The 17,713-nt window shown below is 53.1% G+C and overlaps 6 protein-coding genes across 6 annotated transcripts; 1 reads left to right on the forward strand and 5 right to left on the reverse strand.

The window, feature by feature from the left end:
* Positions 1-245: 245 nt before the first annotated feature.
* J4E90_001479 (uncharacterized protein) lies at positions 246-1,677 on the forward strand (the record flags this gene model as incomplete). Its single annotated transcript, XM_051431067.1, has 3 exons — positions 246-349; positions 399-1,269; positions 1,321-1,677. The coding sequence occupies 3 exons, from the start codon at positions 246-248 to the stop codon at positions 1,675-1,677; spliced, it is 1,332 nt and encodes a 443-aa protein (XP_051294201.1).
* Positions 1,678-2,096: 419 nt separating this feature from the next.
* On the reverse strand, positions 2,097-2,832 carry J4E90_001480 (uncharacterized protein; the record flags this gene model as incomplete). The annotated part of the gene is made up of 2 exons (XM_051431068.1): positions 2,097-2,715; positions 2,780-2,832. The coding sequence occupies 2 exons, from the start codon at positions 2,830-2,832 to the stop codon at positions 2,097-2,099; spliced, it is 672 nt and encodes a 223-aa protein (XP_051294202.1).
* Positions 2,833-3,843: 1,011 nt separating this feature from the next.
* On the reverse strand, positions 3,844-5,478 carry J4E90_001481 (uncharacterized protein; the record flags this gene model as incomplete). The annotated part of the gene is made up of 4 exons (XM_051431069.1): positions 3,844-4,316; positions 4,975-5,176; positions 5,243-5,369; positions 5,423-5,478. The coding sequence occupies 4 exons, from the start codon at positions 5,476-5,478 to the stop codon at positions 3,844-3,846; spliced, it is 858 nt and encodes a 285-aa protein (XP_051294203.1).
* Positions 5,479-6,555: 1,077 nt separating this feature from the next.
* On the reverse strand, positions 6,556-8,340 carry J4E90_001482 (uncharacterized protein; the record flags this gene model as incomplete). The annotated part of the gene is made up of 4 exons (XM_051431070.1): positions 6,556-7,042; positions 7,103-7,155; positions 8,119-8,191; positions 8,249-8,340. 4 exons carry the CDS (start codon positions 8,338-8,340, stop codon positions 6,556-6,558), a joined length of 705 nt encoding a protein of 234 aa, XP_051294204.1.
* Positions 8,341-8,676: 336 nt separating this feature from the next.
* On the reverse strand, positions 8,677-9,849 carry CEL6B (1,4-beta-D-glucan cellobiohydrolase cel6b; the record flags this gene model as incomplete). Its single annotated transcript, XM_051431071.1, has 1 exon — positions 8,677-9,849. One exon carries the CDS (start codon positions 9,847-9,849, stop codon positions 8,677-8,679), a length of 1,173 nt encoding a protein of 390 aa, XP_051294205.1.
* Positions 9,850-11,823: 1,974 nt separating this feature from the next.
* J4E90_001484 (uncharacterized protein) lies at positions 11,824-13,353 on the reverse strand (the record flags this gene model as incomplete). Its single annotated transcript, XM_051431072.1, has 1 exon — positions 11,824-13,353. One exon carries the CDS (start codon positions 13,351-13,353, stop codon positions 11,824-11,826), a length of 1,530 nt encoding a protein of 509 aa, XP_051294206.1.
* Between the last annotated feature and the right edge of the window lie 4,360 nt (positions 13,354-17,713).

Consider the following 17,713-nt stretch of genomic DNA (forward strand, 5'->3'; position numbering starts at 1 on the left):
ATGCAGCGCCGACAGAGCGCACGAGTACACACCACCCACCCACGCCCAGGCTGCGCAAACAACTGACGAAACACAGGGAGAGTGGATTCCCTCAGAGGGACAGTGGCCCGTGGATCCTCAGGAAGACGTCGAGGTTTCGGACGAGCGCATATGGGTCGATGGTTGTTTCGACTTTGCTCACCACGGTATGCCGGCTGCCGGAGTTGAGGTATTCAGCGCTTACAGAGACAGGCCATGCGGGCGCCATGCTGCAGGCGCGCCAGCTGGGCAACGAGCTGTTCGTTGGTGTGCACTCGGATGAGTCCATCATGGAGAACAAGGGCCCGACGGTGATGCGCCTCGACGAACGGTGCGCACTGCCATGACGAATGCGCCGCCTTGAAAGCTAATCATTTCAGTGTCGCCGCCGTCGAAGCCTGCCGATGGGCTACCAAAGCCGTCCCGAGGGCGCCCTACGTAACCTCGCTACCCTGGATCACCCACTACGGCTGCCAATACGTCGTCCACGGCGATGACATCACCTCCGACAGTGACGGAAAGGACTGCTACCGCTATGTCAAGGCAGCGGGAAGGTTCAAGGTGGTTAAGCGCACACCTGGCATCTCGACGACCGACCTCGTGGGCCGCATGCTGCTGTGCACCAAGTCGCACTTTATACCATCGCTGGAGAAGAGGCTGTCCGGAGACGAGGGCCCGGGTGACGAGAAGGAGCGGTTAAAGACGGGAGAGGAGATGCTTCAGCGCATCAAGGACTACGCGACCGACGCCTCAGGTCGCGCGCCCGGCTGCGACGTGTGGTACTGGCATGCTTCGCGACCCGTCAAGCTACGGAGGACAACCACCAGCAATACTGTAACCTCGCCAACATCGCCCACTGCGCCGCGCCCCGGCACCGTCCGCCAGGCCTCGACCGCCTCAGCACTCGGACCCGTCAAGGAAGAAAAGGGCAAGTTCCACGAGTTGGTCAAGGGCAAGGGTGTCAAGCCCGGCCAAAAGGTCATCTATGTCGATGGAGGCTGGGATCTGTTCTCCTCGGGTCATATCGAGTTCCTCCGCCTCGTCACACAGTCCGAAGAAGAAGCCGCCAAGGAGGGCGGCTGGTACACCGACGAAGCAAAGGCAGCGCGCATAGAAAAGTCCGGCGAGGACTACGGCCCCATCTTCCTCATCGCCGGCATCCACGACGACGAAGTCATCAACCACTGGAAAGGCATCAACTACCCCATCATGAACATCTTCGAGCGCGGCCTCTGCGTCCTGCAGTGCAAAGTACGTTCCCTCCTCCCTTCCCCATATACACCCACTAACCCACCCACCCAGTACGTCCACGCCGCCATCTTCGGCGCCCCCTTCTCCCTCAGCAAAGCCTTCCTGCACACGCTCCCCTACGCCCAACCCCTCACCGTCTACCACGGCAAAACCACCTTCATGCCCCTCGCCTTCGACCCCTACGCCGTCCCCAAGGCCCTCAATATATACCGCGAAATCGCTAACCACGACTTCCAAAACGTAAACGCCGCGGAGATTGTAGCAAGGATTATGAAGGGAAGAGCGCTGTATGAGGAGAGGCAGCGCAAGAAGGGCGAGAAGGGCATGACGGAGGAGGTTGAGCGGATTCGCCAGGAGATGGAGAGGGAGCAGAAGAGGAGGGAGGTGGAGAGTCAGTTTGGGTTGTGAATAATTGTGTGAGCGGAGTGGTGGGAAGGATAGAGAGGGATGTGATGTTGCTAGCGCGTTCGACGTTATATACCAATCTTCAACAGATATTCATATCCTCTCCCTAATGTACAAGACATGGTTCAGATCACAATTCAGCTGATCTGGTCCGGCATCGCCACACCCAATCGAGCGGTCCCGAATCGCCGTCAATCAAGCCACCTTCCAGCGCTCTACCGAAATCCTCCGATCACCCTGGTCCAGTCCTCAAGAGGCTCCACTGCACCGAGTATAGAATAAAGAGACTAACTCGGAGATTGCTTGTTTTCGTCTACAATTCCCCACCCAATAATCATCTCAGTCCACCCGCATTCGAGCGTCTCCACTAACCACCCCTTTACCTAGGTACATATCAGCCACCCAAGAGGATGTGTTGAGCTTCACTCTCCATCCACCAACATATCGTACCTCTCTATGAGGGAGTCAGGACACGAGTACTGCTTCGACCAACTCCCCTCAAAGAACACATCCAAACCCTCGTTTCCAAACCATTCCTTCACCGCTTCCTCCGTGAAGTAACCGCTGCCTATTGGCCAGCCGGCTACCACCTGACATACGACGTGCACACGCTCCAGGCATGGCAAGTGCAAGGCACATACCTTGACATCCTGCGAGTCTAGCATGCGCTGATCAGTCTCTCGCTCCATGAGGTTGGCGAAGATCTCGCTGATCTGTATTGAAGTTACACGGGCGCAGAGTCGGTGTGCAAAGTGTGAGTATAGCCAGTACCAAGCGTCGCCGGAGAGCGTGTTGACGGTGGATTGAGCGTATATGAGTGCGGTAGCTTCGGAGCGGGTTTGTTGGCAGGTGGAGAGGAGACCTGGGAAGTCGAATTGCATAGTGAATCCGGAAGGGTCACGGGTTGGATCGCCAGGGCTTGCGTTGGTAATGGTCGCGGCGATGTGGATCTGTTCTGAGTGGCCTACGTAGGTGTAGATCTTGTTACGCAATTCGGCGGGGAGGCGGAGGAGAGGGGATGTGAGTGTGTTGGTAAGGGTGCTGGGCGTATGTGTTAGTAGGTGGATGATGGTGTTTAGTGACGGCGCAGGTGGTGGAGACGTACATTTTGGACAGGGCAGTGGCGACTTCAACAGCTGTATAAGATGGAGATGCCATTATGTGTGGGTTGGAGAATGTAGGGTGTATTGGTCTCGGCTAGTGGGTAGTTGACTGAACAAGGTGAAGGACTTAGAGGGAATAAACAGTTCACTGTGATTCGCATAACCCAGACTAGTGCAGTTAGAGCACAAATAGTGCTGCTAGCGTGATTGCCGTTCCAAGGTTGTACCACCCACTGTTCAAAATGGACAAACCCAGCATCCACTACTTACCCACCACGGAGACTACAGCCACAACCGCGACTACACCTGCAGCTCCCCAAATCAACAGCGCGATGTCCGCCATGTACGCATCCTCTTACAAACCTTGGAATCTATTAGCCTGCACTAACTAGCAACATAGTACTCAGCCCCCATCTCCCTTCCTCCGCTTACCCGCCGAACTTCGCAGCAAGATCTACACCTTCATCGGTCTCTCAACCAGCGTAGTGTTCTCCAGATTACCGAGATACTCCAAGCACCCATTCTCCCACACCATCCCTCCCTTCCTGCTCACGTGCAAACAAATCCGCAGCGAAGCCACCGCGCTCATCTACACAAACGCCACCTTTGACATTACCCGTGTCAGCGACGTCTCCTGCATCACGTGTTGCATCGAGGTAGAGAGTTGTACTACGCTGCAGATTGGCTGGGTGCATTCGAGCCTTGTCGCAGGATACGTTAACGCGAACAGAGGCAGGCCTGTTGTGCCGAATCTGAAGAGGGTGGAGGTCATGTGGGCAAGGATGAGGGGAAGTGAGAGTATCAGAGTTGCGTTGAGGGTCTGGTTCAATAAGGAGGATCTGGTGGTTGAGTTCAAGGATTCCCGGGGGATGTTGATGAATTGGTAGAGACCTGGACGTCTGTGGGAGGTTGAGATCGACGGAATTAAGTAGAGGACTCGAAGAGAGCGATCCATCTATTGTGTAATGTACTACTTAGCCAACGTCAACTACTTCAATTCGACTTTCCCTTAATTATTCAATCCTTGTAACGTCTAAAAGTCCCCTTTCCCAGCCCATCGCACATCTCACAAACTTTCCACCCCAAAACTAACCTCCAAATCCCCCTTCCCACACCAAACCTTCAGCGCCATCCTCACACTATCTTCCCACGGCCGCCTCGTTTCGCAAGGCCCAACATACACCTTCTTCAGATTCGGAAGCCGGTAGTTCGAAAACTTGAGCTCTCCGAGGTCTCTAGCATTTACAATCTCGAGTGTAATCTCGATCGCAAGACACCTCGAAATCTTAATCGAGGTGATAAAATCGCTGATCTCGTGGTTGCAGGTGCTAATTGGTGGCCACGAGCACAAGTCAAACACGTCGAAATCGAAGAGAGCGTGCTTGTATAGAAGTGGGGTGGCTTCCTGTCGGATTTGCGCCGAGGCTGAGAGGAGGCCTGGGAGTTCGAGGGTGTACTTGATGGGGGCGGTGTTGGCGGTGTTTGTAGTTTCCAATCTGTAGGGCCGGATAATAGTCGCCAGACCAACGTAGGTGTAGACTATGTTTCGCAGTTCGGCAGGGAGACGAAGAAGGGGTGATGCTTGTTGGTTGGTGAGAGTACTAGGCGCGTCCGTTAGTGGGTGGTGTTGAGTGGATGGCGGCAGGCTTACATTTGGGACATGGCGGTGGAGGATACAACGGCTCTAGAAGAAGTTTCCATTCTTTGGACGGACGGAGAAGTAGAGTACAATAATTTTGCCCAGTGGGTAGTTGACGAAACTGGGTAGGTAATTTGAAGTGAGTGCTTCCGAGGTCGATATATCTGCAATGCGCTAGCTGCCTAGCCAAGGACTGATACTACGATCCGCTTCTCTTTTGACTAGCCAGTTCTCGTGATATATAAAGTACCCTCTTCCTGCCCGCCGCCCATTTTCTCAGTCACATAAAGATGACTTGCAGGGTATCCTTCTTACACCACACCTTCAGTTTTGTGATCACATTAACTTCCCAGTGTTGCCTCCATGGGCCAGATTCTATGTAAATTTTCTCCACGTTCGGCAGCCATTTAGTCGGGAAATGGAATCCTTCAGGTTCTCTACCATTTCGAAGAAGGTGAACGGAGCATGCAATACCAACGTCCATCTTAATTGAGGTAACGAATTCGCCGATTTCGTGGTCGCAGCTGCTGTTTAGCCAGGCACTCCCGTAACACTGACTAAAATCGAAGAGCGCTGATCTGCATAGTAGTGAGGTAGCTTCGTGTCGGATTTGTTTGCAGGCCTCAAGTTGTTCTGGAAGCTGGAACCTGAACCTGAGAGACTCTTCCGATTGAATGGCTTTGATGATAGTAGAGAGACCGATGTAAGCGTAGATCTTGTTGCGCAGCTCAGCGGGCAGGCGGAGAAGCGGAGACTCGAGCTGGTTTCTGAGATTGCTTGGTTCGGATGTTAGTACGTGCGACTGGGTGAGAGACAGCGAGCTTACATGCTGATTCAGTTTTGGGGCTCTTGTGATCTTGATGATGGCGGCGAGGCTGGCGTAGGCGTAGATTCTGTTGCGGATCTCGGCGGGGAGGCGAACGAATGGTGACTTTCGCTGGTTTCTGAGCGTACTAGCTAGGACGTTAGTTCTTGTGAGCGTGCGGCTGAGAGGCGGTTGGCTTACATTTGTGACATTGCGCTTTCATACGACGAAGCCGCGGGTGGATGTAGGCTCGCCATGGTTGGTATCGTGGGTATCGTGTAGAGAGATGGTGTTTGTACTTAACTAAGACCAAAAGCGACGGCAGGCGAAGTCAAAGTATGAGGCGTCTCGGTAATTGAGGTGAGAGTGAGCTTTATTGATTGTTGTATTGGAGTGGACGAAATGACTGTCTAGCGCCTGTTCATTTTGGGTAGCAGCAAACGCTATGACGTACGCGTCGCGCTCTCACCTAACAGAACCCTTCCCATACCCTTACCCAGCTTTCTCAAAGATGATTTCAAGATCCTGGTTCCTAGTGCAAGCTCGCAGGTTATGACGTATGAGATAAGTCATATGCGATCCCATGGGTGAAGCCAATACGTATACTCGCTTCAAAGCCGGAAAGGCTGGACGCTCCAGCTTCCACAGCTCATCCACACCCGTATCGTGCATGCGAACGGATGTCATAAGATGATAAACCGGTAGCCTCGAGATCCGCTTGATCCACGAATGATCCTTCTCGGAGACCCTGTAGGTCACATGGTCGAAGAACATCGCACGGGCTTCATAGCGGAGCTGGGAACAGGTTGACATGAGGGCTGTGAATCTTTCGTACGTGTACTTACTCCAGCGGTATATACGGATGTACATACTGCTGAATGTGTACACGTAGATCATGTTGCGGATCTCGCCTGGAAGTCGGAGAAGCGGAGAGTGAAGCTGGTTTCGAGTCGTACTGGATAGATTGTGAGCGAGTGCGGCTGATTATTTGCGTGGGAAATGGCTAAATTACATGTCTGACACGGCGCTGCTGTGTCGCATGGCTGGGGGCGAGGCCGTGTCTTCGAGGCTGAGGATTGCGATCTTTCTTATTTGATGAGGAGTACCTTTGCGTATTTGGCGGTTCAATATCGTGTGAGTAGAGGAAGCAGATAGGTTGATTTTGGTATATGGAAAGCGGGTGGTAGAAGGAAGTAGGTTGAAGGCTTTGGGTGTGATTCAGTGAATTAGCACAGAAGGACTGACTGCTACCTCGTTTCCATCGCAGAGCTTTGATCATGACGTATCAATACCCTCGTCATTCCCGTATGCGGAGCTCGCCCTTACAATGATCTCTAGAACGCTGAGCTGGGGGCCACTTGCAAGTCCGCATTTCCCGCCCAAGTTCGTAGCGCGTCAACCCCCAAACTATCCTTTGGCATGCGCGATTTACTCCAACCAGCGACATACACTCGCTCCAATTCCGGGAAGAGTTTAGCTCCCTGTCGTTCCGCTACAAACTGCTCATCCTCCCGTAGGAGCCTTGTAATCCGCTGCGATCGTAGATGGATGGAAGTGACGAGCCGGAAGTCCGCGTGTGGAAGCGTCTGTGGGAACTCCGAGAACAGGAGCGCCCTCAAATCGAGAGTCACATGCGTGAAGAAGATGGCGTGGGCTTCATGGCGCATCTGAGAACAGGTGGATATGATGGCTGTGGACTTGCGGGCTCGAGGACTGTTGTTGAAGACGGCCTGAGTGCGGGAACACGCGTACGCGTAGATCTTGTTGCGTATCTCTCCTGGCAGCCGCAAGAGAGGTGAGTTGACCTGGTTCTTTAGGGTGCTGGATACATGTTAGCAGATGCCCGTCGTCTCGAGAGGGTTGAATGGTCAAAGTACTTACATCCCGCGAGCTTCTTTGGAAGTGAGCACGCGACGCTGACGTGATGTGACTGTCTGTCGTGACATGTTGCTATGCGGGGTCAGGACCGAAGCCTAGGAAGTTGTTCAATGGTGCAGAACGCTTACCCAGTTACGTGTGTTTAAGGATTTGTGGTCTACACCAACCAGTCAGGGTAGTTGCTCGCGAGACTGTATGAGCTGATGGTTTACCGAGAACAATCTGTGGGAAGACAAGAGAGGAGGACTAGTTTCGGCGATCAGGGTGCTTTATATACAGAGGGTACGTGCGGGAGTGGCTGCAAAACTGGGATTAGACCCTCAAGATCACGCGCCGGATTATCACGTGCATAGCGCCGAGGATATTTCTTGATCCAGTTCTAATGTGTTGCTATAGACGACACTATGTATGTCCATCAGAACTTCTGGAACGTTCTCAGGGACATGCGCTCCCAACTTGTCTGCAATCGCTTCCTCATGAATTTAGGTATCCAGCTACGTAGGTACTCATGAGTAAAGGAAACTAAATTGGGAAAGAATGCGCTAGCAGCGACGAGTCCCAGGTTGCCTCGAAGAATTTTGCATCTTCAGGAGCCAATATGGATCTGTAATCTCCTCATCGGTGACCTGTAGGTTCGGCTTTCCAAATATTCCTCGTAGCGCATCGATGGTTACATCATTCGCCCTAATGGGTTGCTTCAAAAGGACCCTCTCAACCCCAGGTAGATCAGGTTTAGCCCTTCTACCAGATATGAATTCATGAGCCTTCCGTATTGCAGTGGTGAGATAACCACCGTCCATATACAGCGAGGTAATGAGGTTGCGATATCTGGGGTTGAGGCTTACATGAGCTGCCCACCCTCCAAATCCAGACAACTCGAACGTCGCATGGGTATACAAGAGTGCGATGGCCTCGCAGTAGATTTGTTTGCAGGTGAGGAGGAAGGTTTCGCTGAAGAAACACGACCTTTCGGAGACTTCTGGGCGCTTCCCGTGCTTGACTGTAGTGGGTCGGCACACGTATGTGTAGATGTGATTGCGGATCTCGCCAGGTAGACGAAGTAGGGGCGAGTTGAGCTGGTTTGCTGTGGCACTGCTTCGATCAGCTAGTGTATTGTGGATGAAGTAAGCGCTCTATTCAGCGGCTTACATCTTTTCAGATTCCTCAGGCGAAGTTGCACGCTTGAGCAATCCCTCCCACTCTTTGTAGGCCTTCTCGCGGTCCAAGAAGGCTGTCGTCATATCGTGGACTCGGGTATTGGATTGGGTTTGAGAATTCGATGGAAGGACTCGGTGTAGATTTGTTGCAAACACATTGTTGTGGCCGATTCACAAGACAATTGCCTTCTCTAAATAGTTGTAGGCCCAGGCTAGGCAGCTGTGAGGTTAGCTTGGAGTCACGTGTGGGTTCAGAGTGCATAGCCCTGGAGGACCCTGAAAATAGATCAGATCTCGATGGCGTAGCAGGGTCGGTGAGATTTTGAAAAGATGGATGTCTTATAACGTTCTTGAGTATTCGATCTAATATGTACATTAAACAGAAACCGCGTACTTTACACTCGGTCGGCCCTACCACATCTAAGCCTTGGGGCCGTGGGGCTTCTTCATGTAGGTTGGCTCGAGAGCCGGCTCAGCGTTCTTGACCAGCATCTGCACGTACTCGTCGAACCAAGCACCAGCAGCCGGTGCCCCAGTAAGACCGCACTTTCCGTCACTCTCACCACCAGGCTTGATCCAGACAAGAGAGTCGACGTTGGTGTTGTTCTGCTTGGAGCCAGGTAGAGGACCGAATCCAGCAGGTTCGACGTTGCACCACTCACCCCACTCCTCACGAGCACCGGGAAGAGCGACGCGGCCCTGGTCGATGATGAAGTGGGATGGCAGACCCTCAGCCTCGAGGTAAGGAGCGAGCGATGTGGCGTAGTGACTCTCGTCCCAGGATGGCGAGTACTCGGTGTAGTTCTCGCGGACCTTGGCTTGGAAGGAGTTGTAGTTGGATACGTTGGTGGAGAAACCCCGGATCTTAGCCATGGGGTTGAGCTTCTTCGCCATGGCAACAACCCTGCCGAAGACCTCAGCAGTTGGTTTCAGGTTGTCTGCCCAACCGAGCCAGCCGCCGTGCGCAGCATCGATGTACAGATGTACGTTGGGGTACTGCAGCTTGGATATCGCGTACGCAATACCCTCCTCGTAGATTGGAGTGGCGTTGGCGCAGAAAGGAACGCCCTGGTTGGTGACGGCGTTGCCCAGACTGTCGGGCTCAAGAACGATGGCGAAGTCGAGATCCCTGGCCTCAGAAACAAGCGTGGCGTACTTGTCGACAAACTCCTTCTTGTAGATCTGAAGACCATTGTTGGCGGAGCTGAGCTCACCGGCAGACTCGCCGGCAGAGCAATCACGGTCGGGCAGATTGTACAGAACTAGTCCGACGATCATCTTCTTTGGACCCTTCTTTTGTTGACGAGCCTCCTTGATGGCTTGGGGAATGAGGCTGAGACCATCGCGTGTAGTGACCCAAGTGAAAGTCGAGATCTTCTGGGCGACTGTGCGAGTGCGCGCCGCATTGAGAGTGTCGTTCTGGGCAGTGAAGGCTGCAATGGTCTGGTCGAGCTTCTTGCCGTAGCTTTGAACAACATAGCGGTCTTTGCCAGTCCAAGGGTTGACGTTGGGGCCTGGGGGTGGCTTAGGAGCTGCGGACGCAGCACCGGCGAGGGCGGCAGTTGCCAAAACGAACTGTGTGAGTTGTACCATGATGAAACGAGAGGCTTGGAATTGACTCGAGGTGGTGATAAATCGTACGGTGGACTAGCTGGGGCTTTTATAGAACGCCATGAGGATGGGCGCCGCGGAAAAGACCCATCCAATCATCCTTTTCTCTTTCAGCAGGCTTGGTACAGGCTTGCCCTTACGTTCACGTGGCTGTATTTAGACTTAGTCAACGGTACCGTCGGCCCGTTGTACATTCTAACAGCACTCAAGACGGTCCAAGTCCTTGGTGAAAAAGCATTGACATCTCGCATACAAAGCGCCACGGCGGCGTTGCTGTAGTGCTTCATCGAAGGCGTAGTGTGCGCTTATTTTGGCGAATGTAAGGAACGGTCGTTCGCCCCTAGATTGGTATGTAGTCCTGTTAACAGTAGATTAGCCAAGGTAAAGTCTACCGGGGCTGTTGCGGGTAGTCAATATATCTGAGCTGTTTACCCGGCTTCTACCCCAGCTTCGTTGAAACATCGACCCCGCAATCCGGCTCGTGATATTGCAGTCCCGGAAAGCGCCCTGCAGATTGGTTGGGGTGGTCAAGCTAACGCTGTGTATATTGCGCATAGAGTACTGTGGGGATCTTGTGTCATTTCGGACTGCAGCTCGCCATCTGCAGACACTGTACAGAAGATTCGTTGCGTCTTCTAGCGCGACTGTGAGCGGCTGTACCCTGAGGCTGAGTTGGATGTAGATGCTGCACGCACGATGCTGGACCTCCAACACAGAATAGATGTCGAAAGTGATATCGCGCAGAGATGAGACGATCGCGCAGATTGAAAGCCCTGTAGCATAGAAACATGTAGGTGAATCTCCTTGCACATGGATGCGCGCCCTACGTGGGATACATGATAACGGCCGTAGGACGACACAGTCAATTATCTGATCGCATATTGTCCTCCAGACGTCCCGAGATCTGACTGAAGGCGTGTTTTGCGGATGGAGCGCGAGAAGGCACGAAAATGATGGTGCTGTGCGACGCGTGTGGCGTGCATGACAGTCGAGGTCGAGCAGAGCACCTCTCAAAGTACAACGTGTCGGAAATCTCAGGAACGCAGTAGTCACGTAGTCGCTCGCGTCGGTTGAGTCGAAATGGAGTGCAGTCGGACGCGTGATATTGCGCAGTGAACGCGACGCGGGTGCCAGAGCGGGAAGCTGATTGCTTTGCCGTTAGCGTCTTGGCAGTGACTGTAGCCTCTCCAAGGTTGTCCCATAATCCTTTCAAGCTCGCTACTATGCCTAACGCTACAACTCATCACTTTATTGGGAAATATTCAGCGCTGTGTATGCCCGTCAACTTGACTGCGAACATACATAAATGTGTGGAGCTCACCGCTCTTACCATCCACGCAAAGCCAACCTTGGAACACATCACCAGAGAATCCACGACGTGGTCAATCATCATGTGGCGAGCGTTTCAGCTTGCATTCCCTCGCCTTGCACACTGTTCGCAACTGCGCAGTGGTTCAAACAATCCCACCAAGGGTGACTAGAACGCGTGTCGCATTCTTGAAATCATGTGCAAAGTAGAGCTATGCGTTGTCTTGCTAACTTCTTACTGATAAAGATCGAATGTATGTATGCGACGCGAATGGGAGCGAATCAAGTAGCAAGGTGGCGGTGGTTCACCTTTCGCACCTTTGCAACATTGAGCCGCTGCTAGTAGCTGAGAAGTATAGACTACGGCATGCGCAGAATAAATGGTGTCCAGCTTAAACATTCACGAGTAACATCAACTGGGCGATCAAAACCTAGGGGCAAAAATGTACATTGAATCGAACCTAGTCTACAAACTATTCATAAGGAGTGCCATGTCGTCGTATCGTATCATGTTGTTATTACAAAGGAAGGGCTCGTCTCAGCGACGATGAAGAAGAAGTAGGTGGTGTTCACATCCGACACACCTTTTAGACTCACTTGCTGATGATTCATGATCAAAACAAGGTCTCAGCCACCAACGCTAACAATCTAGCACTGGCGGACGTACATGCCAAGGGGGCTTGGGTTGTAGTCCTGGAAGTAATCCATGGAGAAGTCGCCGCTGCCGCAGATCATGTAGGTGACGGTCTTGCCAGCCTCGCAGTCACCAGTCTCGACGGGGTAGGTGTTGCCGGGAGTCATCTCCATGGAGGCAACGTCCTTCTCCTTGGCGGGCATGTTCTTGTAGGTGGTCATTGCATCGGCAGGGCCCTTGAGCTTGCTGATGGTGCACTTTCCGTGGCCAGACATGGTGTAGTCGGAGGTCTCGAGGTCCTCCTTCTTGGGAAGCATGAACATGGCTGAGCACTTCTTGCCAGCCATGGAGGCGGGGATGTCGAAGTTGAAGATGGTGCAAGTGTGGTTATCAACCATGCCATTGTAGGAGGTGTCGTGGGCCTTGTCGGGCTGCTCGGAGTCGACAGGTACGATGAGGTGGGGGTACTCGTAGTTGCCGTTGAGGTCCTGGGGGCATGAGCCCTCACCGCCGTTGTTAACGCCGTCGTCGGGGTTCTCTGGTGTTTCAGCGGGCTTGCTTCCTGCTGGGGGAGCGGGCATGGTCGCGGAAGCAGCGGGATAGGTCTCGGCAGGAGGAGCGGGATGAGTCTCAGCGGGAGGGGCTGGCTTGGTCTCAGCGGGAGCGGGGTTGGTTCCAGCGGGAGGAGCAGCAGGCGCAGTGACAGTGACGGTCACGACGCTGGGAACGCACTCGGACTCTTGAGGGACACCAGGTGCGGGCTGGGAGGGCTTCTGGCCTTCAGACATGGCGGGGTAGCCTGGCTTGCCTGATTGCTGAGGCTTTCCAGGTTGGTCGGGGTACTCGGGCATGCCAGAAGGCATACCAGGCATACCGGAAGGCTTTCCAGGCATATCAGAAGGCTTTCCAGCAGGAGGTGTACCGGCGGGTGGTGTACCAGCAGGAGGTGTGCCAGCAGGTGTGCCAGCAGGATATGTGCCAGCAGGAGGTGTTCCAGCAGGTACAGTGGCGGTAGCGACAGGAGGTGTGCCAGCAGGTCCAGTCGCAGTGGCTACGGGAGGTGTGCCAGCAGGCTGAGAGCCAGCGGGTTGTGTAGCGCCAGCCCCGCAAGAACCAGCGGAGCCAAGAGAGATCTCGACGCACTTCTCTTGACCAGGGGCAGGTGTTGTGTAGACATTGTACTCGCCGTTGTCGTTGACGGGGCAAGCGTAGAACTTGCCGGAGCCGTTGTATGTAACGCCACCGTTGGGACCGACCGCAAAGCCGTTGGTGGGGGTAGCACCAACATCGCACTGGAACTGGGTGGTGGGAGGAGTTAGGATGCAACCACGTCCATTGGAATCAGTGAAGCCACCGTTGCCGTCCAGGCAGTAGCAGCCGGTAGGCAGACCACCGTTACCGACACGGTTCTGGCCGTCGTCGAGTTGGCCAAGTACACCTGATGCGCCGCCTGACGCCTCAAGCTTGAAGCACTGTGTAGCCTGACGAACGACAAGGGCGTTGGCTCCGAGGCCAAACGCGATGGGAGCGAAAGCGTATCTCATATTGGAAGACTGAGCGACTGTGGGATGAGATGGAATTCGAGGATGCCTTCCAACACGTTCGAACTGGGTGCCTCTTATACTGGCCTGTGGCTCAGGGACTATGACAGCCGGTACTGCTAGAGACTCCTAGCGACTTCCAGTGTTGCGGCATCGGCTTACGTTGTTGGGATTCTAGCAGGCCTCGCGTCTGGTTCTTATCGTCATCTCGAGAACGATGATATCAGTAGACGAATGCCTGTACAAGCATTTGTGGAGACTGCTATCCAAGCCTGTAATGCTTGAGGCTTTCCGCTGCCTGGTAGTAGCCGTGTGGCCCGCGTTAACGTTCAAAAATGTCGCGCTTTCAAGTAACACCAACCGCAATGATTGGCCAGAAGTCGAAAGACGTTCTGGGAACTGTGGTTCTCGACGTACGCCAGACCAGATTTTGTGGGGTAAGATCGACAGGAACACGTTGCTCTCCCCCATGCAATTTACACAACTCGACCTCGAGAAGGATATCAACGAGAGGTATCGGTGGTGTTGTACGTTGAGACTGGTCGCAAATGTGGCTGCAACTTTGAAGTCAGCAAGATGAACTGCATCGCTATACGTGAGCTTTCCGATCTTGAGATGGCAGACGATGAGCTCTTCGAAAGTAAGACGGAGCTTGATGCGTTGCGGAGTCCGTTCCGACGGCAAGGTCGGCGTCGTCTAGAGTTAAGACTATTGGCATGAGCCTTGGCGGTGAACAACAAAGAGTAAAGTTACTTAACATAGTAACAAACCGTTGCCGAGTGTTCCGCTACGGTCGTTTGATATGCAAGATGAGCAAATAGGCGATGTGGTGCTTTTTACCCCAGACATCTGTAGACCTTGGATTCATGGGGTACGTCGGCAGCCAGACCAGCATGGGAGATCACGTGAAAGCCGCTTACCATGCTCGTAGCCTGCCCGTATGGTCTACACTAGAGACGAAAGGTTGAATTCGCGAGCAGTATGGGAGGCAGACATATCAACATGATAGTTTTCGATGCGATCCGGTTCAAAGCTGACGAGACCTGTAAACCAAGCTGGGCACTTCCATAGTCCCCGCTGCATAGCGGGAGCTGTCAAGGCTGACGGATGTTGTCTCCATTTGAAAACGGTCAAACGAATCATTCGCAAGTCGAGTACACGCTGTCGAGCTGGAAAAGCACGGCGCAATGTGGAGGCCTTTCGTCACTTTGACATGATCACATCCGAAAGCTCCAGTGTCGGCGGAATTTCACCGTGCAGAGATTGGTGGAGACTTCGCTATAGAGATCAAGCCCTTCTCCTGTACTCCTAGTGCTGAGTGGCATTTTTGATTTACCGGTTATCCCGGTGGCGCAGAAGAGTCGAAGCGACGCAGGTTCCTGGGCAGGTCTTCAGGCAGGCAGAGGTAGACTTTGCGTCTTGCGCGCGTCGTCAGATGTGGGCTGTGTTCAGCTGTTTGCTGACGCACACACGCAGAAGTACCACAGCGGGGTTATGTCGGAAAGTCGATCGTTATTTCTGGTGTTCTGGTCCACCTTAGCTGGCCCTCGGTCGTGGTAGGTTGGTGGGTCGGTCGCGCGACGTTCGCTCCTAGGGTTCGTCTCAAGGGGTCTGGATGCTGAAGCTCCGCAGGGAGTACGCCTGTGCCATCAGGAACGGCGTGAGAAGATTTCGAGCCCTACGGCATGGAGGCGATGGTCATTGGACGCTGCGGCGAACGCGTCGTACGCAAAGGGGGTTTGGAGGTTGGGATGGTATCCTGTCGCGACCTGGTTTTCGCGTTACGTCACTTGTGACTAATGCCCACTTAGCCTAGTGGTATCCGCGTTGGGCCGAGGACCCACTTGCCATCTCGGCTTCCGAGGCCTTCCATCAGGATACAGCACCACGACGATGCAGCCGTCCATCAAGTATCTTTGATAAAGCTGATGTGCCCTCATTCAAAACTCGCTGAAACCTTCTGCTATCCCTGTGGATTCGCCCTCCAGAACCAAGCTCATCGCTACTATACCAGCGCAGCCCCCAGCGCTTGCGAAATACCTAGGTACTACGGATGACAAGTAACTTAACAATGTCTCGCCAGACTTCTGCTCCAAGCATCTGAACGCTTAGGCACTCGCTCAACGATCGTCTCGCTGCTGCGAAGTTTGCACCTCGATCAGGCTCCGTGGGTGCAGTATACCCGGTCACCTGTAAGACAGGTAGTTGCAGATACGCGCCCACTGTTGCTCATGTGCGAACCTTTGGCAGCTTACGTACCGGGAATGACCCGCTGCAATGATTCTGTCAGCATACAGATTTTGCGCAGTCGTGTGCAAATCGAATGATGAAGAGTGAACCGATTGAGATGTACAGTCAGAGGAAGAGCTCAGTCTATGGCACTTCTAGAGTGACCGGAGGCTGCTGTTCAAACGTCGCCGCGTGTATGTGAGACCTTGTCAAATGCCAATGAGTTATGCTACCTTTATACGATGAAGTTCGCATGAGATCGCGCATCATCTTCCCCTCCAACTGTACCAAATTATCTTCGCATTTCAACACCCGATCAGCAACATTTTGATCAGACCAAAGGTTTACCATAATGATGCGGTAGGTCAATATCACTCACTGAGAAGTGGTGCAAACATCTTCGCCGAATTATGTTGGCATTAATGGGATCTAAGTGCTGTCGCATGTACAAGCCGCCTCGTCAGGGCGGATGATGTCTCTCCATTTTGGTGTCGACTAGGGTACCCAGGATCACTGATGAACGCGTAGAGACCTGCTAGACTAGGATTATGCGGAGCAGACTTCGAAGGTATTAGAACTGCGTAGGTTGTTGGATGAAAGACAATGCAGAAACAAAAGAAACCGTGGCAATGACATAAGCCATAGAAGTAGTGGTCGCGACCTTTCGCGGCTGCTTTCGGATGTCAGCACGACTTGATACGACATCTTCTGCCTCCATCAAACATAACTTATAGCATATCGCTCGCGAAGCAAGATGCAAACACGTTCGAATACAAGGGATACGCAGACGCACGTTGTAAATACACTAACTTTACTCGGATTTGTGCTGCTGCAATCGAAGAAATTGGAAATATCTGTGGCCGCTGAAGGTGAAAGATGCCGCTCGCTAGATTAGTACGCACAGTACACGGCCTTCAGATTCAGGTGGTGATGGTACATACTCTGAAGAGTGACGCGGGTATCATCAGTGACACAGCATGCGTTATGGCTGATCCTAGGTGCCGAGTGATGTAGAGCCAAAGCAAAGACTATACGTACACAGTTCTGTTGACAGGCTTCGTTACATCACCGCCCCTTACTTCACAGAGTAGGTAGTCGCTGATTTGCATGCTTCACAGCGAGCGAAAGGGTGAAACTCGTTCATTGTAAGTACCCTAGCGAAACTACTACACCATACTTCCGACCGCTATTTCCAACGTCACGAAACATTAACACACGTTGGTAACAATCATGCGTGGCTTGTTTCCCAGTCCGATGAGTGCAGATTCTAGCCCAGCTCTGAAGCCCGAATTGGCATGTGAACAAAGGCGCCAATGGGACCAACCTTTGGTCGCAGATGATGACGAGGGATCTGACACGTCAATTGCAGAGCCTGAGGATAGCGAACTGAGCGATTGGGATAGTCTCGAAATCGACGATATGGAGTACACAGACGAGGATCTAAAAGACTTTGGACGACCGGGACGACGGCGCCATGTCGGAGATCAAGATTCGTCGCTCTTCGGCAACATGCAGGAGATGAGGCATACATGCAGCCAGAGGCGTAGATGCGTTGATGAAGATGGTCGGAGTGCAGGTGGCCGAGAGAAAGTTAGTCACGAGGATCGCCAACAACGAGATAACGCAGTGGAAGCAATGAAACTTCGACTACAACGAGCGGGAAATGTTGCCATGTGTCGCAGTAGATCGCGAAGCACGTGTAATACGTGTGGGCGCAAACGACTCTGAACAAAGAGAATTAGACCCTGGATATCGTAATGAGGAGTAACTCTCGACGAAGCCGAGAAACCACTTTTGGTCGAGGAACAGGCGTCAACCTTAGAAATCTTGTAGAATCAGCCGCCGCGAACTGACCGCAATTCCCATTCCCACAAACAAACTCAGAACACATCAACACATCACGATCACTGCATCCCTTTCCAACATGCCAACAAACCCCAAACCTTGAATACCCATCCCAAGGTTCACCTGCAACCCTCCCATCTCCCATCTCCGCCTTGCCATCCCCTCGATCGACGTTGGCCACCCCCCATTCCTTGCAGATCGTTCCCTCGTCATCGCGCGCTGGTGCTCCAGAAGCGTTCCACGATACAAGTTCGCAGGGACGGGCTAATCCGTTTCCGTGTCTCAACGA

Source organism: Alternaria incomplexa (assembly GCF_024043165.1).
Source record: "Alternaria incomplexa strain BMP 0042 chromosome Unknown scaffold_2, whole genome shotgun sequence".
NCBI classification, from domain to species: domain Eukaryota; kingdom Fungi; phylum Ascomycota; class Dothideomycetes; order Pleosporales; family Pleosporaceae; genus Alternaria; species Alternaria incomplexa.